The 27,304-nt window shown below is 41.0% G+C and overlaps 1 protein-coding gene across 1 annotated transcript in view; it reads right to left on the bottom strand.

Annotated features, from left to right (window-relative positions):
• Positions 1-20,516, bottom strand: part of LOC132972880 (copine-8-like) — an 80,526-nt gene extending 60,010 nt beyond the window's left edge. The window contains exons 1-2 of the mRNA XM_061036015.1: positions 20,275-20,516; positions 1,499-1,539 (exon numbers count right to left, since the gene is read on the bottom strand). Coding sequence (XP_060891998.1) covers positions 1,499-1,539; positions 20,275-20,357 — 124 coding nt within the window. The 5' untranslated portion in view covers positions 20,358-20,516. The remainder of the gene's footprint in view (positions 1-1,498; positions 1,540-20,274) is intronic.
• Positions 20,517-27,304: the final 6,788 nt, after the last annotated feature.

Raw genomic sequence — 27,304 nt, 5'->3', positions numbered from 1 at the left:
AGAAGAGCTATGCAGATAATGTGTCTCCTTTGAAAACCAACAACAAAGGAATTCTAATCTAAAACAACGGGAACGCCAGCTGGTTCAATGGATCACAAATCTCCCGGGAACGCAGCGAATCATAGATTTAAACGGTTTGGATAAGTTTTATATAATATTTAACCTTTCTCCCTCTCAGCTAGCCATAACTCAAAGTGCAATTCAACAGCGCTACAAATAAAAACTCATCTCTGTTAAACTTAGTAGTGCATCACATCGTCTTGTTTCTTCACTTTAAACTCATGGCTGCATTACACTCAGTATTTCTCTCCTGATCTAAAAGTTAAGAGTCCAGAGATGAAAAGTAGTGATGATGTCTTCTGCAGTAGTCGAGTGATATGTGCTGCTTTTGATAAATGTTCTGAAAACATCGGGAGTTGTCAGAACGAGCTCAATTACACTTTTTGTTGGAAGCCCAGAATCTGTTGTTTCCCACTGAGGTGCACGAGGCAGGATAATGGCTTTTGTCTGACAATCTTTTTGATCCACAATGTCCCATGTGTGTTTGATCAGGCCATTATCTGGCTTATACTGTTTAGTCTGACGCTGGCAGGAGTAAACAAGATTGCAAATTAAATGCCAGTTTTTGGGTATCTGGCTGTTTTTGATGCGCTGTGCAACCAATAGATTTCAGTCTGCACCGAAAAGGAATTAAGGTTTAATGCCCAGCCCTGGTGTTTGCGTGTTAGCTTAACACAAAGCCATTCTGACTCAAAATGAGAACTCAGTTTGAATTTTTACCAGGAAAAACGCCCTCAAAACAACACTTAGGGTTTCTCTATCAAGGCAAATGTCTGTTGGATTGCAGTTCTGGCCTTTAAAAACCACTGGACCAGTTGCCTAAATTGAACCCCTGCTGTCAAGGGAGTGGAAAGTGTGTATTTGTGTGTGTGTGTGTGTGTGTGTGTGTGTGTGTGTATATGTGTTCTTATCTGTAGGAGGGAAGTGGCAGTGGGAGGGAAGTGTGTGTGAGGATGATCTGGTTCCCCTCACTCACGTCTCAAGCAGAGAACAGTGACGAATACGACCCCTGACATATGCAAATGTCTACTGATTCACACAGGCGAGGCAGAGCGTGCGTGCATGTGTCTGTCTGTGTGTGTGTGCATCTTTTTGTGGCTGTGTGTGCCCATGTGCAGTGAAAGAAAAGCCTGTGTTTGTACAGTTAAAACCTGCCTGCATGTGGTGAATGTTGGTTGATAATTTCAGTTTGTCTGCAGAATTAAGTGTGCAGGTGTCTGTGTCTGTATGTGTTGGTATATACATACTGTATGTGTGTCTGGCCTGCTGGGAGCTGGAGTGTGTGTGTGTGTGTGTGTGTGTGTGTGTGTGTGTGTGTGTGTGTGTGTGTGTGTGTGTGTGTGTGTGTGTGTGTGTGTGTGTGTGTGTGTGTGTGTGTGTGTGTGTGTGTGTGTGTGTGTGTGTGTGTGTGTGTGTGTGTGATGGGAGACATGCTTACTTGGATCAGACTTGGAGAACGTGTCTCTGTCCAGCAGGTTTCTGGGGAAAAAAACACAACAAAACAAAGACACATGTTGCCATTAGAATTGACTGCGCAGCTCTCAGACTTTATCAAAGAAAGTGGAACAGGGTAGTTATTGCATCACTAACACTCGCCTAATTAGCTCCCTCTCTAACCCTGATAACTTTAGGTTATTTACATAACCCCGGTTCTCTGAGTAGCATGAGTGAGTGTCTCACTATGGGAACGCCTCCTGCGTGACCTCGTCAGAAGCTTAACAACACTACGCCAGCCCTCATTGGCTGGCAAGGATGATGTCTATGTCTGGAGGGGAGGGGACCCTCCCCTTATATAATAGGCAGGCATAGCGTCAGCCGTCATTCAAACAAGCTCACCTCTTCCTCGCTTCCATAGCAAGGAGGGTGGTCTGGTGAGACACTCACTCATGCTACTCAGAGAACCGGGGTTATGTAAATAACCTAAAGTTCTCTTTCATAGCATTCGTTTCGTGTCTCACTATGGGGAAAATACTGACTCCCGTATTGCCAGACAAGCCTGATATGAAGACAACTGTCCCCAGTGGCCCTTCTCACAAAGGGAGCCACGCCCTAAGAAGAAACCGAACTGAGGACTGAATGTGCCATGGTTGGCGCCGTGGCATCCAATTTATAAAATCTAGCAAAAGTGTGGTGAAGCCCAGCATGCTGCGGCACACACCTCTTGAATAGAGACTCCTTTAAAGAGAGCCCATGAGGTTGCTAGCCCTCTGGTGGAATGTGCCCCTAGGCCTGCAGGGGGCTGGAGGCCCTTGCTAGTGTAAGCCAGAGCAATAGCCCCCACAATCCAGTGGGACAGACGCTGTTTGGACACTGGCTTTCCCATGTGTGGGTTCACAAACAGCTGGTCGCCCTTCCCGAAACTCTGGGTCCTTTCCAAATAAATGTGCAGTGCATGGACAGGGCAAAGAGTATGCAGACGCCTGTGTTCCTCAAAGGAAAAAGGCGGGGGGTTAAAGGCAGCCAGCTCTATTGAAGAGCAAGTGCCCATAACCTTGGGTATGAAGGCAGGGTTAGGCAGTAAACTGACCCTGGTGTTCCCCGGGGAGAACTTAGTACATGCACGATGCACAGAGAAAGCATGTATCTCACCAATGTGTTTAGCTGAAACTAATGCCAGCAATAATGCCACTTTCAGGGACAACATCTTCAGCTCCACCTGTTCCAAAGGTTCAAATGGGGAGCCAGAGAGAGCATCCAGTACCGTGGGGAGATCCCACAACAGAGCTAGTGGTCTGGATGTAGGCAGTTTCCTCCTAGCACCCTTCATAAATTGACACACCAATGGATGTTGACCCACAGTCCTCTCATCAAAACCAATATGGCAAGCCAAAATAGCTGCCAGATACACTTTGATGGTTGAGAAAGCCTTACCCTTCTCTATAAGGTTCCGTAAGAATGACAGAATCACTGCCACAGAACACTGAAAAGGAATAGTGTGCGACTCTGAGCAAAAGCTTTCAAACACTTATGCTCATACAACTTCCAAGTTGAAGAGGCCCTGGCACACTGAATAGTATCAATAACATTGTGGTGGAGTCCCACCACATTTAGACTGAACCACTCACGGGCCAGGCCCACAGGGCCAGCCTCTCTGGGTGAGGGTGAAATATCTCTCCCTGCGCCTGAGACAGTAGGTCCCTGCGCACTGGTAACGGCCACGGTGGGCCGGACAGGAGTTGAAAAATCTCCGCCATCCAGTGCTTTCCTGGCCAATGTGGGACTACCACAATCATTGACAGTGCTCCTTCTCTCACTCTGGCCAGAGTGGGATGAATGAGTGCTACTGGTGGAAAGGCATACAGGAGGGTCTTCGGCCACTCGTGTGCCAGTGCATCCACTCCCAGCGGGGCTCCCTGATCTCTCAGAGAGAAAAACATGGGGCACTGAGCATTGTCCACTGTAGCATAAATGTCCACAGTTGCCTGACCGAATCGTGACCAAATCTGCCTCACTACCTTGGGGTGAAGCTTCCAGTCTGCGTACAGCGGGTTGCCCCTGGATAACAGATCTGCCCCGTAGTTCAGAATGCCCGGCACATGCGTAGCTCTCAGAGACAGCAGGTGTGCACTCCCCCACACATCAGTCTGTGTGCCAGTGTGTGTAACTGGGGGGACATCAGCCCGTCCTGTCTGTTTACATAGGCCACCACGGTAGAATTGGCCGTTTCTCGCAGTACGGCCGGTCTTTCCACGAGACAGCTAACTCCTCGAGCAGCTCCGGGAAAAACGGCAACAGTTGCTTTCCCGTCTTTTTTCGCCTTCTGCAGTCTCTTGCCATCAAAGCGGGACTTAGCAGCTTCGGCTTGAGCGACGGGCCATGGGATATTCAGCCTGCCGGCCGCTCGTCTGCGCATATCTTGCATGCCGAGATCCAGGGGAGATGATGTCGGGGGTTGGTCACCTTCATTGGGCCGAGAGGCTTCGCAGCCCCGGTGCTAGCCGAGAAAAGGGATTCCTCCTCCTCCTCCTCATCGTCCGACAGAAGGAGCTCCGAGTCTGTCGACTCTTCATCCTTCTCGGCATCTCCCAGGGTAGAACGGGCGGCTGTGAAGCCTCCGAATCCCCCTGCCCCCAGCACCGGGAAAACGATGTCCGTGGCTGGAGGGGCTATATCCGCCCAGCTCAGCCCAGGTGTGACGGCCAGAGCCTCGGACATGACAATGTCTCCCTGCGGCAGCGCGGCAGCCTCGGCAAGAAGCAGGTCTCCCCCGGACATGTTAGCCTGCCGGGCTAGCCGGCGACGGAGAAGCTTTTGGGGGAACGCAGCGCAGTGGATACACTTGGCCGTTGAGTTTACGGCGGCCCGGGCGTGGGAGAGTCCCAGGCACGCCACACAGACGGTGTGAATGTCCCAACTGGAGATTTTATTGCCGCAGAGGCATAGCTTATGGCTTTTTGTGGCTTCACTGTCGTTAGCCGTCTCCATGGTTAGCCAATGGGCTACAGGTGCTAGCAAGACCGACTACAAGCTTGTGCAGCTATGTCGGCTGGGAAGGGGTAAATATTGCTATTTCCCGCTAGCGTTTAGAGTGAAAATGGTGTTTAACACTCTTAAAATTGAATCGGTATTGCTACCTATAAGAGAAAAAAATCAAAACGGTATTGCTACCTTTATTGATAAGTGGAGTATTGCTACTCTGGGTGAAAAGTATTGCTACTTTGAGGCTAAAGTGTTGCCACTTCAACCACGAACTAGCTTGAAAGAGTATTGCTACTGCTTCAGGAACTAGTGACACTGTACGACCAGCAAAGCGCCCAGCGACCGAGTTGTGCGCTCAGTCTGCGGACATTTCAGCTTAGCTTAGTTAATACAGGTGTCGAAAAGGCTTCTGTGAGAAGCGAGAAGAGGTTTTTGAATGACGGCTGACGCTATGCCTGCCTATTATATAGGGGGAGGGTCCCCTCCCCTCCAGACATAGACGTCATCCATAGTGAGACACGAAACGAATACTATGAAAGAGAACTTGTTCAACCATAATCCTCCCCTGAGTTGATGAACAAAAGCTATTTCATTTTCGTCATCAAGGCAACAACATTAAACAGACTATAAAATTGAGCTTAAAATGGAGCCCATTTATATTTCAAACAGAAAGAGAAAGCAGCGGAAGAGAGGACCTATTTTTCACTTTTTTTTGCACTCCCTGGATGCTGGCAACAACAGTGAAGGCTGCCATCAAATTTACATGACACTCCAGTCTTCGCTTTCTGCATGAAGGGGGTGTAAATGGGAGGGGGGGATAAATGCAACAAAGAGTCCCATCACAGAACAGATGCTCGGTACCACTGAGGTACTTTGCAGTTAAACAGCTCTGAAGGAATTTAATATGCACAGAAAAACAACACATTGGAGCTGTCAGAGACGTGAGAAGAAAGATATGGAGGAGCACCTCGGGCTCAGGGAAGGGAGACCCGGTGTGTTACGTCAGTGGTGTGCCATTTGTCTTAAAGAGTCCAGGTCTCAGGAGAAGGTAGCCAGGAGGTTGACAACACCCAGAGGAGATGGGGTGAACCCTTCACTCGCCCACTCGGCTTGTACTCCTGCCAAATCTTACATTAAAACCCCATAAAGCTTTCATAGACCTCACCCAGGAGGATTAAATAATATGAGTGCAGCAGAAAGTCCAGCAGGACATGTTACCCCAAAAGACAACTATAGTGGACCAGCTGGGAGCATTTGATAAAACATCAAATGGTAATACAGGCATTAAGTGACCGACTATACTTTATAATACAGGATTTATATTAAAAAGACTGAGTTAGAGGCTACAATTATGGGAAACACCTGCAAATTCATTCATACCTGTGGTAACAAAACCACTATCTACAGCTTTAAAATGACCGTATGGATACTCTGCATGAAACATGTGGCCTCATATGTTTCACAGGATTGTGTTTAAATGTCATACCCCTGCACAGTGACTTTTAAGTAAAATACCACTCAATTACTATTCCAAAAGTCGGAGAACTTGCAAAAGACAATTAAAAAATAATGATTTTCCGAACTGATGTAAGCGCTGTACCAGATATTTCCTTCCTTATGCTTCTCTCCTTTTTTCTAAAAACCGCAACAGTTCCACTTCTCATGACACAAATAGGTTGTGCATTTTTTTCTTAGGATTATTTTTGCAGAGGCTGCCCAGGCTAACAAAGACGCCCTAAATTTAAAGATAGTGAAATGATGAGACTATTCAATATTTTAGAACTATTTCCCGGTGTAAATCCTGCAGATTTCAGGGGATCAACAAAAAGCTAAATGTCAAAATAAGTGTAGATTGATCACATTTGAGGCTGTGATTAATCACAATTAATCACATTTTTTTTAAATACCAAAAATGTATCACATTTGAAATGCAATGAAAGCTACTAGCAGCCTGTTGCAACACAGTCTTAATAGTTGATTAAGGATTTTTAGGTGGCATCTGGGGTGGCCAATCAGGTTTCAAGTGGGACACAGGCCACCCTCACCCCCTTCTGGATCAACCCCGGCTATCAAGCCAAAAAGCGCAAGTCTCTCTTCCTCTCTTATCATCATTAATTGTTTCTAAAGGATACTAAATGTTAACGACTCTCTGTGTTAATGTACATATGAAGAAGAAGAGTCAATTGATTAATATGTGTTAAAAATAATTAAGGCATTAAGGTTTCTAGATGAGTAAACACCCCTGCAGGGTACATGCAAGAAGATGATTCAATTTTAAGAGTGAATATTTCTTCAGCAATTCAACTTGCTGAGGATTGACATAAGCTAAAGTGCCGTCTTTTGCAGCAGAGTTTTGAATTTAGTAGTATTAAATGTTTATGTATGGATTTGGATCTCGTGTGCATGAAGTCTACGGGGGGAAAGGGGGAAAAAAATCCAGATCATGCTGCGGGAGTTTCTTTGGATATTTAAAGCCTTTTTTCTCACTGCTTCCACTGTCACATTTGGAATCTTCTGACTGACATGAATTCAAGTTGACCTCCTTACAGCCACTTTCAAAGCCTACAGAGTGCGTTTTTGACTCTTAAAAAGGGAGATTTTGTGTAAAGCACCACTTTAAGCTGCAATAATGTCAGCAGCGAGACGTCCGCACCGCGCTCTGCTGACAGAGACAGACAGAGACGAAGAGGGAGAGCGGGGAGAGCGAGGAAAGAGGCCCTTGCTATCATGCTAGCTGCGGGGTGAGCGTTCTGTCGCCCATCCTGTCCTGTATGACAAGCAGTGAGTGTCTTGAAGCCGTTGATGGCTAGTGATGTATCTAGATCAGGCACTCGTGTTGTGCTGATCCCAGTGAGGCCCAGATGGTAAAACGCCACGCTCGGCTGCTCTCGCTGTCAGGGAACGCCCACTGGCCTTTTCCCCGGCTTAGAGACCTTAAATAAATGATAATAAGCGATGGAATCAGGCCTAGTCATATCAGGGCTGTGTTTGTGACAGGCGGAAAGTCTGGGAGATTGTGTAGGAGTGAGAAGTGGGCGACTTCACCTGCCAAATGGGATCAATGTCTAATAAAAAGAAATACTGTAATATGTTGGCTCCCAGAGGAGAATGAGCGCAGGCAGGGAACGAGATGTGAAAAAAAAAAAAAAAAGAGTTCAAGTATGTTTGAATGAGAGAGCACAACTGAGTGTGTTTGAGTGCTGGCAGAGCTGCACACACTTATATGGATATGGTAACCCTCCCTCTGATTCATGAGCACCCCAGGGCTTCCACCTGGCCCTTGTAGAGATGGGCGACTCTTTAAAAAGCCCTTTCCACCGCGGGCAGCCCGTGAAACGTCTGTGCAGTCCGAGCAGAGTGCCTCATCGTTCATCAAACATTTACGAGAGTGGTCCCTCCCAGACACCAGAATTACATTTGAAATCCCACCAGTTACATCATGGCCTCCTAAACATTGCAGCTGGAGCTTTAAATACCTGTATGTGAGGAGGTAGGGGGTGGGGGGGGGGGGGGGGGGGGAATACAGCCTTAGGATTTAGAAGAAGTATTTTCCATTTCAACAAAATGAGATGCCAAGCAAGTAAAGACAAAAAAACAGCTAAGCCTGTTTGTGACGTGACAGGAATATTTTCTTTTGTTTGCTTTGAGCAAATCCGTCTAATTAATGCCTAAAAGGGCCTAATGCAAAGGATTAAAAAGGGAGAGGTACCACAGCGAGCCTTTGGTTTCCATTAACATCCACACAATATGAAATTGCAAACTTATATAAGAGGAAATGTCTTCCTTCTATCATTCTGTGCTTTCAACCACATCTCACAGCACTGTTTGCTAAACACAGACGCCGGTTGCCACAGTATATTCAACAATACCCAAGTATATTATCCGATCATATTTGCATTTTTAATTTTTTTATCCATTTAGGATCAAAGATTGGCCCAGTTAGTCAGAATCTAACTCTGTTAACCATTAATCCCTCAACTAAACACAGACGTTAACTTCAACATCAGCCGGTATTATCAAAACACAAGAAGAACATCAGCTTTGCAGCAGAGTTGTTGAGAGGCCATGATATCTGAGAAAACTCTACATTACACACGTGTCTGTATTGATATGTCACCTAACCCTGACGGCCCACCCGCGGGCATAAGTGTGTTTTCTCATTATCGACAATTAAGAGGCGTTAAGTAATCCTGTTTTAAATCCAAATAGACATTTGCATAATGCATTGGGAGATTTAAAAAAAAAAATCACAATTCAAACACTGCTCCAGCCCCCATTTTCTCATACCCTGCATCCTATGAGTATCAACTTTGTGACACAGCCATTAATAACTTCCAGCACAGCCTTTGACCACTCAGCTCCCCCCAACTAACTGAACACACGCTGTAAAGTGGATATACTTTTTTAGCCTGAGTAACCATGGTGGGCTTGGAAGCATTGAACCCCACCATGGTTAGTAGCGGCCTCGGTTCTGTCAACTCCACATGACCACAAGGAGGAAAAAAAAACCTTCTCAGCAAGAAAATCTCCTCTCCTTTCGGCTTCCTGGAGTCACTGAGCTCCAGATTGCAGCGTGGGCGGTCGCGCCCATCACATAACCTCACCTAAGCCCATTAGGTTGACATTTAGCCCTGCAGCCAAATGGAAGGTTTGCTTTCTGTTAGTGCAGAAGCATTGGTCCGTGGCGCTCTGAACTGTGTAATGAAGAGGTCCCCTTGGTAAACAAAGGTGTAGTAATGAACGGCACAAGCTTGTCCTGCCAGGAGGATGACAGCAGATCAATAAGGTCAATCAAGTCTGAAGAAACTCTGAGCTGTTCTGATCAATCCACCTTTGAAGCACCTGAGACACTCTTTAACTCGCAACGATTTTCTCAGACCCGAGTGTGTGTGCATGTGTTTGTATGTGTGGTGTGCCCGGGGGGGAAAGTGTCTCCAATAATGAACTAAAGGGATCCTGATTCACTGAGAGAAAGCCACAACATCAGCACTCCATAAAGAACAGAAATTATAGGAGAACAACAACTATCGGAAAACATTTTTAAACAAATTTTTTTTCACAACAAGACTGTGGGAGCCAAACTCTTACAGTACGTCAATTAATTATTGTTTTCTACAACAAAACTGCTTAATCCATCCCCATCACAGGCAATCAGCCTTTCTTCTTTGTCCTGTAAATACTTGAGTTCTTTTTGATTTATTCTTAAAATCCCTCGAGAGCCATCAAAATACTTGCTGCATGATTTAAGGGGTGCAATAGATCACGAAGACTCATTGTTCAAAACCTACCACAATTTTGAGTCATGCTTTTTCAATATGGTGGCCATCGTCATTGGGCTTCATAACACCTCTGTAGAAGAAGCCAATGGGTGATGTCACTGAGACTATGTGTATGTTTCTTGCAGCCTATGGATTCATCATGCATCTAAACTTCTTTCTCTTCAAGTGTGGTCTGCTGACACCCGAGGATAACCTCTCCAACAAGATGGACTCCAGCATTCGAGACAAACCCTTTCCTCCTCTTGGCTTACATAGGTTAAACTCCAGAGCTGAGGTTGTTCAGTCTAGGTAGCTCTTCACATGCTGAATTCAAGCATCAGAGGATTCAGCTGACTACTTCCATGGCATATTTTTAGGAGTTTTAGGCGAAATCAGATGCTATCAGGTTCGAGCAAAAAGAAGAGTTTCTTTCCTTTGATTTTTCGTAAGACGTCATTGAACGCAACTGGACAGGAGCGCTAAACCAGAAGACCCTAGAGCAGCGCTCTGGTCGAAGATCTGAATCCTGCTACCCTCCTCCTACATCTGCCACGAAGGAAACCTGCCTGAATCTGTTGATTTAATATTCAACAGAGTGACGATCTTACCAACTTTGCAATGATCACCAGGAGTTACCCCAAGTAAGTGCTTTGGTCTGGGCAGAAAAAGTTTCAGAAATAGTTTTGTTTCTTTTATAACCACTGATAATTATGCATCATTGTTGACGAGACGTCACATTCTGTTTTTTTATCTGTTGTAAGCTGCTGCATTTGTTTTATTGTAATGAACTGCTGTGTTCACCTATGTGTGTAATGCTATGCTAGTTTACCTTCAGTCAACGGCTTTCACAATCAGAAAGACCAGTGTACCCACCGTTGAATCAAAGTCCGGCCACTGGCTTTCTGGTGTTTAAGTAACAGTTACTGAACTCAGCTCAGAGAGCTCAAACTATTTCAAAAGGTAGCCACACGACTTCCTTTGTTGGCCACCATTTTGTCCACATGTGACGAAGCCACATGGTGCATTGTCTCTCTCCACCATCTTGTTTTCTCTCCCCCTCCTCTCTCTCTCTCATCCACACACATACATACACAACTACACTTTTACACCTCATTCACAAGTTTTGCTTGATAATGTTTGTTTGCTCAGATTAGTTTGTAATAGTTATTTGTTTGATTAAGTTAATTGATTTTGGATTGATGTTGCTTTGTTTAAATAAATTCTGTTATAATTTAAGAGAAGAGTGCGAGGGCTTTGTGTACGGGTTTCACACCTTCAATTTATTAAATATAGTTATTAATTATTATAATATATAATAATATTAGTAATTAAGTAACTAATTTGAGACTGATTTTAGTGATATTTTGGTTATATTTCCCTGATTTCAGGGTGGTGCCCCTCGAGTTGATATGATATTGTTATTTACATTATTAATAATTAAAAATAATTATTAAAGAATATAACCAAAGTTGACTTGATAAAACCCCAACAATATTTTGTGAGCATACTCACTCAGATTACATAGTGATGTAGCATATGTGAATAACAAAGAATTGCAAATTAAATGCAATTTAATGATAAAAAATTATGATAAGGCTGCATTATTTCGAATGTGAAGAAACCCCGAAATTAAAATGACAATGTGCTCAGTAGAAAAGCTTCAAACACTACCAATCAACTGACTATTTTGAAATCTGCCCACTGCAATCAGAGAGATGAAGGAGAGTGGATATGCAAAAGATGAAAGCAGAGGAGTAGAGGGGGCAGGAGGTTAGATGGTTAGTAATGTGATGGAGCCATGCCGGCTCTCTGAGCTAACCAGGCGTAGCTACGGTGGCTGGCTGGTGTCTTAATTAGGGCAAAATTACTCTTTCAAAAACTCATTAATGCAGCCACTCAGCATGACCCTCACTGGACCTCCTGCGGTTTGGACCCCCCAGATGTGACCGACTTGATCTGTTGGTTTTATGCTCATTGCTCTTTTCCACAGAAACGATGAAGGGATTGTAAAAAAACTTGAAATACATTTGAGGCAGCAGGGCAAAAATCTGAAGCAGCACTGGAGAGGTGAAGTGGAGGGGACACATGGGATCCTTTAAGTCCAATTAAAGTGAAAGCTGTATTGAACTTGGAGTTGCAATGCTTCAGTTCAAGTTAAAAGCCAACATTTCTACCTGGTAATTAACAAGACAAATTGCAGTCAGGTGGAAAAAATATGAAACAATAGGTACAAAAAAAAATATTAAGAATAACAACCCAGTCAAGAAAGTGATAAATTGCATAAACAAGCTGTACCTGGAGGAATTTATTTTGCAGCTTATTATAACAGTGTGCACAGCCACAATGTCTCGCTACTCTGAATATAATCTCCCTCATGACACAACTGTTGTTTAAATCATTTAGGTCCTATGATCATTTGAAAAATGACTCAACCATTAACTGAAAGAAAGCAGCAAGCTAAGAATTTAAAGGGGGAAAAGTTACAGAATACTATTCCAGGAATGTCCTATGTGTTATATGTTTAACTGGGAAACATTTTGGTATATGATGCATTTATCAGAAAATACATTTTTCTTTTGCTGCAAGTTCTGTTTGTCATGTAATGTGGGTAATTTCTGCTTAAAGTTTTTAACGCTGTTGAAATATAAAATTACCTTTCTTGCAAAATAATCAAGAGTTGCGTCTCTTCTGTGCTGTTGCCGGTTTCATCAATATACCATGTTTTTCAGTTTAAAGTAAAAATCTGTCTGATTACACATTATTATTCAGTAAGACTTTATCATGCTGTGATTAACTGCTAAAAAATAACATCTCCTGATACAGCAACACCCCTACAGTCACTTCATCTAATTTATCTCCCCACACCTTCAACGTGCTACCAATCAACAGCCAACGCTCAACAAGAACATCAACATTTACATCCAATGTTTTCTTGACAATATAGACTGCAGCCCGAAACATGTAGAGCTTAAAATGCCACATACCGGGTTGGTTAGCTGTGGGTTACAATTATAGACCGTATAAAGGAGATGGACCAATGCACTGTGATGTCACCCTTTGATTTGTGGGCGTTTTGAGGTGGTGCAACCAAACACTGATGAATTTTGAATGTTGCAAAGATCGCCAAATGGTACAGTAATCCTAAGGAAGCCATGGCTTCAAGCACACTCGTCTTTATAATCTACATGTATTTCATCTTAAACAGGACCATATCAGAGGTTGTGTTATACTTTCTCTCCGTCTGTATTTTTGACGGACAAGGTTGTAAAATTGTGCTAAAATTGGGTTCAGTGGTCCGTTGTCAGACAGTCTCTCCCCTGTCTCACTGCACACCTGCCCAAGTGTGTTGGGAAGAGAGAGAGAGCAAGCTGGTGTGCAAGAGATAGAGGCGGATGCAGCTTCCAGAGCCCGTCTGTATAATACGGCGGATCGCCCACAGTTTTCAAATCCGTCAAAATGATGGACAGCCTTTCCGAATTTTTCATCATTGTTGAAAATATAGGGATAACACAATCCCTGTACTATAATTACCAAACAAAGAATATGTAAAGAAGAGGAAGCTGAAAACAAATACGTATTAAGACCTTAAACTTGTCAGGAAAATGTTTTCTGAAGTCATAAATCAAGTGAGAAGTAGAGTCATTTTGTATAGTATTGGAGTTAATTTTGTTAATTTTCAAAGTGGAGTCACCGCCTGCTGGCAATGAGGAAGAACACAAGTTTAAAGTAGATTTATATTTGCTAAACTTAGAGGCTACCCTCATTTCCTTAATAAAATAAACAGCTACAACTCTGCTTTATCCTGTAATAGTTCACATTTTTGAAAACTTGTATCATCATAATTTTACTTAATTAGCACACAGCAGGTCCTGTTGGCAATGGATCTTCCCTAACAGCTATCACCTGATTACTTTGATACTGAAGAAAACTAAGTGTGATGATTCTCAGGAAAGTTCTGGAGTTACAGTGGAGCATCTTTTTCAAAACAATTATCAGCGACGGGCATCAGAGATAATGATATCCCAAGGAAGTCCCACTCAATTAAAAAAAACGTGAGTTAAGACTCTCCAAAGGACACACTTTGACAGCAATTGGGTGCAGAGGGTTTTTAAATGGGGTGTCATGGCAACTCATAGACCTTAATATTAATGTTTCTTAATAAGCACCCCAAACTATAAACTCACAGCAATGTTTTACACATCCACATTTGGCTCTCAATTTCTCCTCAGCAGCATCTTTGCCTCTCATCTCCTCCCACCAGTTCTCCCTCTTTAACTCTCCCCCAGCCCCCGCGAGGAGCCTCCCCTCACAGTTTGAGATCTCTGATGGAAAATATCTACATAAGCCTTTGGAACAGTCGTACTCTGGAGGCTGTTCAATTTAAAGATGAGTTTACATAGTTGGCACAATGTAGCACAAGTGGGACTTAACCAGCCATCAGACAGAACTCAGCAGAATCTGCTGTCAGCACCAACCACAACAACGGCTAATGGTCAGCAAGTACCGATACAAGCAGAGGGATCCCTGTGAGCCGGAAAAGGAGAACCCAGCAGGAAAACTAAGTGCTAGATGAAGCATTTTTATAAAGAATCATGATATCTTAACCTAAAAAGACTTTCTAAGTTGGCTGTTCGCATGTCTTTTGCTCTTTGGTAATTATTTTTATGTTGTGTGTTATGGTTTATAACCCTAACCCAGAAACAGAAGCAGAAACGATTTCTCAGATGATGACCGCTTATCTACTTTATTGTCTTGGTAAGAAGGTTACTCATCCATCAATTGTGTAAGAAATGTATATTTGTATCCATTATTTTGAACCATTAAGGTCTGTTTTCAAGCCAGAATAGTTGTGGATAAAACATCTTTAGCACTTTAGCTTGTTGTTCTTGGATAAAGGAAGTACTTCTCAGTGGGCTGTGTACTTGTGATTGGCTTTAGGGTCGCTCCATATGGATTTTTAAATCTAATCCATTTTTACTGATTCGTTGATGATTGGTCTGTATCTAACGAAGTTGCCAATAAAATAACTGTTAATTTGACATAATGGGATTTAAAAGAAGTTTACAACCTGTGTTTTAAGCACACGCCTCCCACGACTTTAAGAGGATACGTGTCATGATTTGGTATTATTTAGTTTTGTATTTTCAGTGTTTCTTTATGTTCTAGTGTGTTTTCATCAGTCTTGAGTTCTGTGTGTCCTCAGTGTTTCTTGTATTCCTGCCTCTGTGTGTTTCCCTGTGTGATTGCCCTGATTGTCCTCACCTGTGTCTTGTTAGTCTCACCTGTGTCTTGTTAGTCTCACCTGTGTATTTAGTCTCTGTGGTTCTTCCCTTCCGTGTCAGTTCATTGTTGTATGTAGTTTGGATGTCGGTCGTTGGTATGTCAGTTTTTTGCGCGTGCTCCTCTGTGGCTCCCTGGTTTTTGATCCCTGTGTTTTTTGTTGAACTTTTGTAAGTACGTTTTTGTTGCCTTTGGCCTTTTTGTTTAATTAAATATTTTTGGTTATTCTGCACTTGGGTCCACCTCCCTTGTTTTACACACCGAACCGTAACAATAAGTCAATTAGAAAAAGATTGATTTGATATCCTAGAGGTCTTGGAACCATTGCAAAACATGTACTGCAATTTAAAATCAGGCCAACATTGACGTTATGTGAAGCAGGCACATTAATAACATCATTTTGACACAGTTTGGTTTACAGTCAAGTTGAAACATTTTCTGAAAGACAGACTGTGTGATGGCTTTTCTCTTGTTACTTTACTTCTTTTGTCTGCGTTGTGGTGGATAAAAATAGAAGTTTCCTTGACTTATCAGACACCTCATAGGCTCATACCAATTTGATATACCAGCATATTGTGAGTCCATCAACAATTATAAGAAATGTAACCAACCCTTTGGCATTCTGTGTGACCTTGCAATTTTGTCCAATAGCTTGTCCACAAATATAACCTATCACCCCGGTTCTGTTATCAATGGTTTAACTCTAACACATACCCAAAGTAAGTAGTACTTCTAAATGTGACAACAAAGCTTGTCAGGTATTTTCAGGCGCAACAATCCCCCCCCCCAACAAAAAAAACTGCCAAATTGTAGAGACTGAAACATTTGTTTTAAAAATAATCAATACATAATTCATGAATGAAATAGTTTTTAGTCACAGCCTTTTTTCCCTACATCTGACTCTACAGATTACTTCTCAATGTAGTCTTAATCCTCTTTGAATGAATATCTGTCCGCCTTCCTGCTCACTAATGCAGTGCAGTCGGCTGTTATTGTTCTGAAATATAAGAAACGTGCACACAGGATTCCTTCTCTGCTCCAGCAACTCTGTCTCTTTCTTCACCTTCCTCGAGGAAAGTGCAACATCGGCTGTGACACATCGACCGGCCTCTCAGCAGGTCAGCGTCTGACTTCAATACAGCCACATCCCAGCACGTCAATTCTTCAACGGGACACACTTCCTACCTTTTGTGCCCAAAGGTCGCGGCTATCTCTTTTGCTGTGGACTACTCAGATCAGATGACAGCCGCATACATGTGAACGCCGACATTTTTGTGCAAAACCATTCTCAGAGGCGCTCCGAGAGCCTGCGCGGTTCACTGTCTACCATCCAAACAAAGAGATTGACTGCATCTCTGTTTGTATGTGTTTGGGGTGTTTATCATCGAGGCCATTTGATGAAGAGTGATAGGTGCTCATCAGTCAAACAGCCGAGCGTTGGAGCTGCAGACTGGAGGGATTTTCCTCTCACTGATGAACAATATTGGACTTGAGTTAATCAATCTGTCAGTTCTCCTGCTTGACTTCACACGTGATGAGAGCGGGGATGGTTTGGATTTATTGAGTGAAGGAGGCCTTTCATTGAAGGATGGGATCTATCTAGATTGAATGCTTCAGTAGATTTGCCAACAGGGGAAGACACCAAAAAGGGAAAATAACACCATCCATCAACATGCTCAGGGCTGCTTCACATTTAAAAATAGCGATCCATCGCTGATTTAGCATAATCACAAAATTATCAAATTAAATGGACAATAGTCTCGTATCGATCAGGGACCAGAAGCTATACAACTCGCTTTACTAGATACCCAGGATGCAGCATGCAGCCTTTGTACTGCTCTGTCTAGTACTTTTCCATCTCATGATATTGTTTTCTTGTCCTTTGCACGTCTATTTCTGTGTCCGTACATTGAGATACAGATAATCATTTTAAAATCTCTCACTCTGATTTATACTCTCTGTGTCACTTACACCAGAGCCACATTTGACCTGCATAAAGTACAGCGTGTTGGGACATTCTAGCACCGAATCGTTATGAACAAAAAGTACCAAAAAAAGTACAGAAATTTTGATATACCGTGCAACACCAATTGAGAGTAATGTAAAGGAGTAAATTCTTAGAACTTTTTCATTAAGTCAAATGTCCTTACTTTAAATCTTTTTTATGCAAAACTGGTAAAGATTTTATGGTTCCAACTTCCAGAAATTAGGATTAGCCTGCTTTTCCAAGTCTTCGATTATACTGGACTGAAAAGCATTGATTTAATATGATTGTTTAATATGATGACATGTGTTTAATTATGATTATACACCAAAAATCATATGAAAAAGGAGACAGTGGAGGCAGGATATGCTGTCTTTTAGTCCCCAGTAATGGTTAATGCTCCCAAAACTAAGAATCCTTCATGTCCCATAATGCAAACTGCTGGCATATTTCCTTACACCCTAACTGCCTGGTAAATCCTTGTCTTTTAATCCCCTCACTTCCAGTACTTAGAGCATGCTTTTTTTGTCATAAATATGACACCTCTAAGACAAGAACACAAAATCTTGACACAGTCACTCCAGAGCGTGTGCAGAAATCCAGCCGCTGTTTCCACAGGCTGAGTTATACCCCTCACAACAGGTGTAAAAAGATATGGAGTTCATCTTGAGATGCTCTTTAAAAACTGACTGTCGGGATCTTGTGACCCACTTTCCCTGGATGAAAACTAGTCGTTTAACAGGCAGCGAGCATCATTTCTCCCTCATGTTAAAAAACAACAACATCGAAAACAAAATATTGTCTCAATCCTGGAGGTGATGAGATATCTGTCAATGAGACATCTGCCTCTTCAAAGCATAACAAGCGAGGTTAGTTCACAGAATTAAAAGCATGAAACATAAAATGTCACTATGGAAACAATGCTCCTGTTCCTCTACAGTCATCTCTGGAAACACTCTGAGCCACTGTGGAACACCTATGACAATCGTCTAAAGAGATGGGTGCATTGTCTCTGCAGAGATATGTTTCTGTACACCCATCACGGGAAATCTGCAAGACTGGCTATTGATATAAGGACGGGTGAGCGTAAAAGACATGTTTGATTGTAGACTGGATTTCTTACTTCAAATTGCAAACAGAATATCATCGCAGACACTTTTTTCTTTGGTGAGAGCTGGCTTTTATCTTTTTGACCATCACAGGTCACTTGTTCACTGTGCTACAACAATGATAGAAACGATGCACAACTCAATGGTCCGATGACTCAAAACTCCTTTCCAACCATTAAAGAAATGTTGCTGCAGATTGTCACAACACTGCCCATCCAGCCATACAACTAGGAGTTCCTCCTATATCCCCATCCACTTGGGTCAGAGCTTACACACAACGTTTTAATGCATAAAGAACTGTTTTCAAAGAAATGACTCATAACTCTTCTCTAAAGAAGGAGCTTTTATTCCATGGGCCGGGTCCATCATTTCATTTCAAAAGAACAATTATTTTGTCCCTATGGTCGCCTCCTCATTCTGGAGGAAACATCTTCAAAGGCTCTGATCTTAAAACAGTTAAGGTCATTACCAGACTGACATCTTCTGGCGAGCCATTATCAAGCTTTTATCTCAGAACACAGTACAAAATAAAATCCCATTTTAGGTCAGTGGGAATATCACTCAGACCAGAATCTTTGTTTTCCTGTTTGTGACGTGTCTATAAACAGGTTTGGCAAGACACAGTTTGCCAGTCAAATCATTTTTTTATATAGATTTTTTTTTTTTTAAAGCCTAGACGTAAACCTACAAAGCCGGATGATTCTCAAATATGAAATAACTATGCTTAAATACCTCAACCTTTATGGAACAGATCAGAATATCATACCATGTTTAAATCATTAGATCAGTGATGATATTTTTGGGGTTAGCGGTGCTTTAAGAGGCTAATGAATTAGCAGATTCATCTATTAGTCACTAGCAAAAAAATCTAGCTCGTGACAGTTCTCTAATCTTTACTTGTGTCATTTTTTTTTAGACTAAATGCCAAAGATCTTCTCCTTACAGCTTTACATTTGTGATGATTTGCAGCTTTCTTCAGTTTTATTTACCTTTAAAAAGAACCTTTGAGTTATTCCCCCTTGGTTGGACAAAGCGAGTCACTTGGACATCGACTTAAGTACATTTTCAGTACTTTCACAAACAAAGCCATACGCTCAATAATCAAGAAATCACTCAAAAGTTGAATCAATTAAGAGTGTGAACATAAGCCGTACCCTTTGGGTCCTTTCATTATTTCACAAATACAAGAAACTCAAAATGTATCACCTCGAGAAATGAGGAAACCTCCAGGCATTTGATTGAGCAACAGGTAATAATTTGAACGAAAACAATCTGCAGACTATATGATTAATTAAAATAATAGTTCATAGAAGCTCTACACTACTCCTTAACGCTCAAGGAGCATAAACTGTACAACACTTTGTTGTTTTTCTTAAGCTTCATATTTCATCCCTTATATAATTAATCTCTGTGTATAAAAAGAAGTCATAGGAAGATATAGATACAGATAGTTACCATGATGACAAACCCACAGAAAATATTGAATAGTGGCTACTATGCCTTCCCACCGTCACAACCTCTTACTGTCTATCTGGTCTACACTATACCGCTCTACTATAACAATAAGAAAAGAGTGGAGAGGAGGATTCTCCTGCAGTAAGACAAACATCTACACTAGACACGCTGCCCATGCACACATCATGTCTCAATGCAAGGAAATAAATCTACAACTGTGGAAACTGAATTCCAGGCACTAAAGCAGCAAACATCTGTAATTGGCTGTATCAGAGCTGGCAGATGTTCTCAGTAGAGTAAAGACATGTCAACTCTGACCTCCATCTGGCCATCATCCAAAGGCAAACTGCTGCCAACCGACGCACAAAATTAGCCGTGTCTCCCTCCAAGTCCCCATTCAAGACCCCATATCATCATTCAGCTAGCACTGATGTAATACAAAGAGAGATCTGCTTTCATTGCGGATTTAAATCAACGACAATGAAGTGTATTTTGTAACAAAACAAGCGCCAGATTAGTTTGTGGTGCGTTTACTCTCCACTACATCCATCAAACAGCGTCCCGAGGGTCAAATACGGTTTTGACACATAAGAACATGCGTTGTATGTCTAACACCAGCAGAGTGTGTGCGTGTGTGTGTGTGTGTGTGTGTGTGTGTGTGTGTGTGTGTGTGTGTGTGTGTGTGAAACTAGCAGCAGTTTTTACTCACCTACAAGAAACCGTGAGTTCAACTTTGGTGGCAGGTATGGCAGCGGTGAAAGGGTCTGCGTCCCCGATACACGCCATATTCATCGAGCTGCTGCCTGCTCGATCACAAATCGCCACGAATCCAGCGCCTTAACGGCGGCATGAGATGGACAAATGGGAGATAGGCAAATGGTAGAAAGAAAATACGGGATGAACAAACAGAAAGCCTTGCAAAGAGGTGACAACGAGCCGTTTGTTTTCTGGAAGCGGAAAAAAAAAAGCACCGGAGAGAGAAACGCGGACGCGGAGCTGCAGCGCGCCAGAGTCGCGTCTCTGTGCGCCTCGGTGCTCCGGAGGAGAGAGGACGGTGTGAAGGGGAGGGAAGACACACACACACACACACACACACACACACACACACACACACACACACACACACACACACACACACACTCACCGAGAGGCATGCACACGAAGTGGGAGTGTACAGTAGCCTATGCATCAGCTTGCGAGAAACAAATGGCTTGACAGAAGAAGCACAGAGGAATTCGTATTTCCTATTAAATATGCCATAAACATTATCCCATTTAGAGGTATGGAATTGGATTCATTTGGGTTAAATATTTATCTTATAGCAGAATTAAGAGTTATGTTAAAATAGACCACTTAAAGTTAAGTGTTGGATGAAGAAAACACAAGTTAATAGCCTATCAGCAGAAGATGTAGGCTACAAATAAAATGTGACTCAGTCAGTGTTTATTCTAAAATATTCTAAGCCTGTAATCTTTAGTTAACATAGCCTAAGTACAGATGCTACACTCTAAGAAATTGCTGTAAATTTACAAGGACATTTCAACAGTATGATCCTGTTATGTTTAAATACAGGACATTACTGTATTATAACTGTTTACAACAATATTTGACTGTATTATTGCTTGGAGGAAACAAAACGGTAATTTACCGTAATTTTTGCAATGCATTTTGGGAAAAAGAAGTTGAGACCACATGATTGAAAGGACAGTGGACAGGTTGTTTATTCAGTTATGATAGATAGATACTTTATTGATCCCGAGGGAAATTCAAATGAAGCTATAACAGAATTTTTTTCACTTCTCAGTTTAAAATGTAACTACCAAAACTCTTTTGTGCACTTTATATACATTGGAAATTGCCTTTGCTAAATGCCTTAATGTAAATATTTGTGGGAGATTCTTTGCCTATTTAACCTTCATGTTCTTAAAGTGTATTTTCTTCGTATAAAATAACAGCTTTTTTCTGTATTTACAAAAATGGTAGAAAACTGTAAATTTCAGCAACAGCAATATACCGTTAATTTTACAGTAACTTCCTGGCAACCCTACTGCCAGTTGTTTACCGTTTTTTAACAGGGGAATTTCTAAAAGTGTCGTCAATATAGGACTGATCAGTCTATTAGCCTATCATAGTTATTGCTAATACTTCTCATTATTGCTCTTATTAATTGTTGTTGCTCTGTTTTTCTCCAGCCTACGTCTGAAGAAAGACTTCCAAAGTTGGGAATTCTGACCTTCAAAAAACAGGAAGAGACTTTAAAGCCAACACCTAAACTAGCATAATATATCTTGGCTCAACGATATCCAAGCAAATATTTAAAAACTTTACTTTCGAAGACACTTTAAAGGCATTTCTAACCATCTTGATGTAAAAACATTTTGTTATAAAAACACTTGTTCACGGTTTCCCAAGTTAAGCGAAACTCCCCTGTTCAAGTATCAGGCAGCGGCCATCTTTGTTTTGAGAGAAACGGAAGCTTGGAATTTAAAAGGTTTTGTTTTTATTTAGCCAAAAAAATGTTTTTCTAAAAATGATTGAGTAAACCCTTCTTGGATTGTTTTTTTAATGACTGACTTGGGGCTTGAGGGGTTGTTTAGTAGTGTTATTGTTGCATTGTGAATTGCTCTTTGTATGAATGCTGCATATAAATAAACCTGCCTTGCCTAATAAGCTTGACTCATTAATCCTTTACCTGACTGTGAATGAGTGTACTGTATTGCTCTGGATATCTATATCCTAACTGTGCTGTGTATTGATAAATCTATGGAGCTGTCAGTGGTGCTGATGTAGCAGACACCTATTGACCTTCTCTCAGTTCTGCTCTTCTGTCAGTAGCCTATGCATTAAACTGTATACTGTAATATTCTCTAAATAATATAATGTAAATTAAGCCATAACAATATTTGATTTTAACAACGATTCAACTACCAATTCAAAAGGAAAAAGAAGAAAACTTACAGAAGTCAATTAAGTGTCTTTGAAAGTCACAAAACAAGTTAATGTGCAAGTATTCTAACAAAAAAGTGGATGAAGTTGAGGAGACTGTATGTCGTTAAAGTTTGTCAATCAATAATTAATTGGCAAATTGACTGGGAGCTGTGCATTCTGCATTTAAAAATCACACTGAGGCCAGGACAGTTTTAGAGCAACAACTTCCAACTTTCCCTTGTGCTTTTAATTAAGAGTTTGCTGTGTTACTTTCTGTGCCACTGGAAGATGAGGGGTGAAGAGGCCTTGTGTTGCTACTATTAAATTATCTCTTTCCACAGCAGCTGTTTGACAATTACTGTTCAAAAAATTTGCTGTTCTGTTAATTACTTGTTTGTGCCGATATCATGAGCTCCTCTAATCATTGGATAAGGATGAATTATCCAAAAGCTAATTTTCCTAACAACCATTATTTAAAATGTTATGATCACTGAGAAGGAAAATAGTAATAAAAGCTCCAATTTGGCTCTGCCACCATCAAAAAATTAATTCTCAGACACAGGGGAGCCAATCGAGTTATCCGTGTGGGTGGGAAGAAATGCAGCTATGAGAGTTTGCAGGATAATTGAAAAGTATTCTTGCACAAGTTCGGAAACATTTTTAATTTTGAAACGATTAAAAACTTTCAGTGTCTTAAAATGAGAAAGCAGAGCACTTTTGGCTGGCGGAACATCAACATAAAGCAAAAGTAATGATATATTTTTACCATTCTGTTTACCAGCAACTTTTACAACACATACATTAAGGGTGTTATTTTTCCTTTTACCTTTTGATAACATTTTACATGGTCAGAGAAGTGTCACACTGAAGCCACGTGACAAAGGCCACCTGAGCAAAACTAACTTAATTAACCAGCCCAGCATGAAACTGAGGGCTATAAATGGGAATATGTGTCAGCTTCAGTTAGACTGAAGGAACACACTTACAGTTCTCTGTACAAGCCAAACACCTGCTGGATTTGCTGAAAAAATATTCTAATGTTTTTATTGAGGTGACGTAGGTTTTATTAATACAGTTATCAAAATGTAGCTTCTAAGCATCCTGTTATATTCCAACAGAGCAGTAGTTCAACCTTTTTCACAAAACTTTGGACCTCTCATCACATTATGCTTCATAAACAGTTTTATTTGGATAATTTGTCGATGCTACATGACAACCTTCTGCATGTGTAACATTACCATATACAGTACCATGTTATTATCCTATCTAAGCGTGTTAGCTTGCAAATGTTTGCTGATTATCTCACTTCTGTATCCACACAGAGACAGCTGGCTCTTCAAAGAGAGGAGCCGAAGGGAACGCTCACCATCAGGGCACTGTGCCAGGAGGTGACATGTATTAGCCTGTCTGGATAAAGACTGTAAACTGGTCCTAATCTAAGTAGAACCCAAACATACAAGGAGTCAGACATTGTCACCAAACGATAACAAAGAAAAATTATGGTTGGTGGTGATTTATACTGAACTACAGTGTGAAAATGTCCAATGGATGGATGTCAATTATTGGTTTGTGGATTATTGTTATTCTTAAGCTTTAAGTTTCACATTTTGGTTGTCGCCATCGTGTTTTTTGGCTCCAGAAGTGATTGGGACCAGAGGTTGCATTCCCATTATTATGCATTTATGGCCTATTTTGTTGTAGCCATACTGAAAACATTCCCTGCTTTATCCTGTGTTTTACCTGAATTGTGACCATAATGAACATTAAGCATTTAAACTAGCCATTATGACCATAAACTTACTCGGAAAATGTTCGGAGGGGTAAAATTGACAGAAGTTAATGTTCTCATATACTTATTACAGAAATGCATATAATGTTTGCAACCAATGGTGTCTCCTCCTGCTGGTCACTAGACATAATGCAGACTTTAAGTATTTCTATATTGACTGCACTTACCACACCTTAAGGTTTGGTTCACCTTGTACAGTTTACCAACCAATTTAAGGCCTTCCATGACGTACCAGAGGGCCACAGAAGTTGATTTAAAATTTGCTAAATGAAAGAAGAACACCTGTCCCAACATTTATGGCAATCCATCCAAGAGTTGTTGAGATAGTTGAACCTGGTTGACAAACCATCAGGTAGATAAGGCAATCACATTACCAAAACTTTAGGATTTAATATGGGCATACAATAAGCTATGGAGCAAACAATCTAACTGTCATTTTCAATGACATCATATCGATATATTAAATACAATTATGACCATCATGTTTGATGGTATTAATATCCTATATTTTGACTTTAAAGTGTTGAGATCAAATTATTGTGTTTTAAAAACCTTACTTTCCATTTTTCCATCTCTCCAACCAAATAAAAATAACCTGCAAAGAAAAGCCTATTAAGCCTGTTGTATATGATGTATATAAAACACTACCTGGAATATTCTGATAATATATGTGGACATCAGCAGAGATATTCTGCTACCATAAGAGCTATATGACAGACCTCCCCATCCTGCATTGAATGTTTTAGTCACAGAGCTATGCGACATAAAACCACAATCTGTGTGCATATTAGAGTTTCAGCCATTTTTCTCTGAGTCACCTTTAGGATGAAAGAACTGAATGTGACTTCAACAATTTCTTTGTAATCTTCTGCCTAAAATGACGTGTAGTTACACTCCAGCCCCTCATCTCTACCTGAATTCAGCACCTGGCAATTTTATAGATAAAAAGAACCACAAAATGATCTAACTCCCATTTCACTCAAAGATCTTTGGGAAAATGAAGACGAAATGGAGGGCCGCTGTGAATCCTCTTGATTTTATCTTCTGATGGCTACATCACAGACTCAAATCCCACTTTGAGAGTTTTATTTCAGGTGAAACAAAGACACAAATAGTATCAAATATGTTGGAAGCAACTTCTGCCTCAGGCCTGTGAGATGGGAGACTTTTTAAATTCAAATCAAGTGTGAAAACAGTCATATTCACACATTTGATTACTGTTTTTGCAACTTCGTGACAAGAATACTTTGTTCCAGAGAAGGTTGGTTGTCTTTTTTAGTAAAAAAACAAGTTTACAATCCTCATTAGCATATAAACACCTTATATGTGTGAATCTAGAGAAAAAATCGCAGGTGTCTTGGCTATCTCACCTCTCAAAGGGAATCTATTGCCAACTGCAGGCAACAGACAGGTGGAGGAATTAAAAGATTTGTTGGTAGAATCTTCTTCCACATATTAGTTAAACAGTATAATAACAGTACATAACTGCTGCTTCAATGTCTTGTTTAATAGAGGAATAGTGGTGAAAAATATTATTTTAACTTTAAGCCTCCTAATTTGTACAAATAAATCAAAATGTATTTATATGGTGTTAACAATAAGCTCAGTGCATTAAAGTGTCTTAGAGCCTATACAGCTTTACTGATCCAGATTGTTTCAATGTGTTTCTATTTCTACCTGGAGAAATGATATTATCCCAGCCTTCATACAGTGCAAGTGCAACATTAGCTTCAAACAGCAGTTGAGGGATTGTTCCAGATGAGGTGTTGAGTTTGATGATTTGTAATAAGACAACCCCAGATGATTGAGAGGTGGCATGGTCCAGTTTCCTTTTATGACAAGTGAACTTTTTTATTGGGAAACGATTTTATTACCTCTTGTACGTCCTCAAGGGTAATAAAAAGTCCCTTCTTGGCTTTTGTTAGAAAAGGAAGGGAAGGAGTTGGGTTTTTCATCATGACCTAAATGCAGGAATTTGTTTTGATGTAGTAGTTTTTAAAATAGTTTTGCTATAAGCTGCCAGGGTATCTGACCAGAATTGTATTGTATTCGCGCCTGAGAGCCTCAAATAGATTTCAAATCCTCAGAGCTCTGACTGCTCCTCATTACCCGACTGTCTCTTCAATCTCTCTTTCCCTTGATTAACTGGAGAGAGCTTTAGTACCCATTGTGTTATATATGAACAGAGTTTATCTCAAATATACCCACTCTCTCATTACAGTCTCTCTTTTTTTGTATCTAATAGTACAAATTCACAGAACTTCATAGTCAAATCTCGCTAAGATCGCAAACCTTTAAAAAATACTGTGTATTTTCCTATTGATAAATGTGTTTCTTTGTCCAATAAACAGTATGAAATGCAAAAAATAGTCAATTTTCTCTTTTGCAAGACCAACAAGTAGCAAAAATGTGATACATGAGAAGCTGAAATCGTGATCCTAATGAAGGAAACACTACATTTATTGTGATAGTTGCTTTCACTTTTTCGATGCCCTGAAAATCCGTTTATGGACTCATGTTTGCAGGTAAAAGTTATTCATCATCACATACAGACAGTTTGTTTCAATTTTAAGGGTAGTTAAAGGAGCAATATCTAACTCTGACACATAGTGTTTAAAATTGGTACTGCAGTCCGAATTCCAAACACAGCCCTGCATCAGTCTCTGCCTTCTAACCTCTCACTATTTTTCAAAAGCATCTCCAATATTGATCCTAGTCTTATTACATTTCTGGTCGTGGAGCTTATAAAAAAATGTTTTTTTATGTTGAGTAGAATCAATTATATCGGAGCAAATTCACTTGCCCGCTTCCATCGCTGCAACACTTTTTGCTTTGCCGTTTGCCTGGCAAACCGAGGGGCATCCAAAACGGCTGTATGGGGGTGCCTTAAAACCTTAAAGCCCACCTTCTCTGGTCCAAACAAAACCATTTAGGACCAGAATCTAAATTACATACTGGCTGCTGCATTGATGTCAGAGACGCCAGCACTTCAACAGAGCATGTTTCCTTAATGTCTGATCAT

This window comes from Labrus mixtus, chromosome 4 (genome assembly GCF_963584025.1).
Source record: "Labrus mixtus chromosome 4, fLabMix1.1, whole genome shotgun sequence".
Taxonomy (NCBI): Eukaryota; Metazoa; Chordata; class Actinopteri; order Labriformes; family Labridae; genus Labrus; species Labrus mixtus.
Note: the sequence above shows the minus strand (reverse complement) of the source record. Positions and strands in the feature narration are given on the sequence as shown.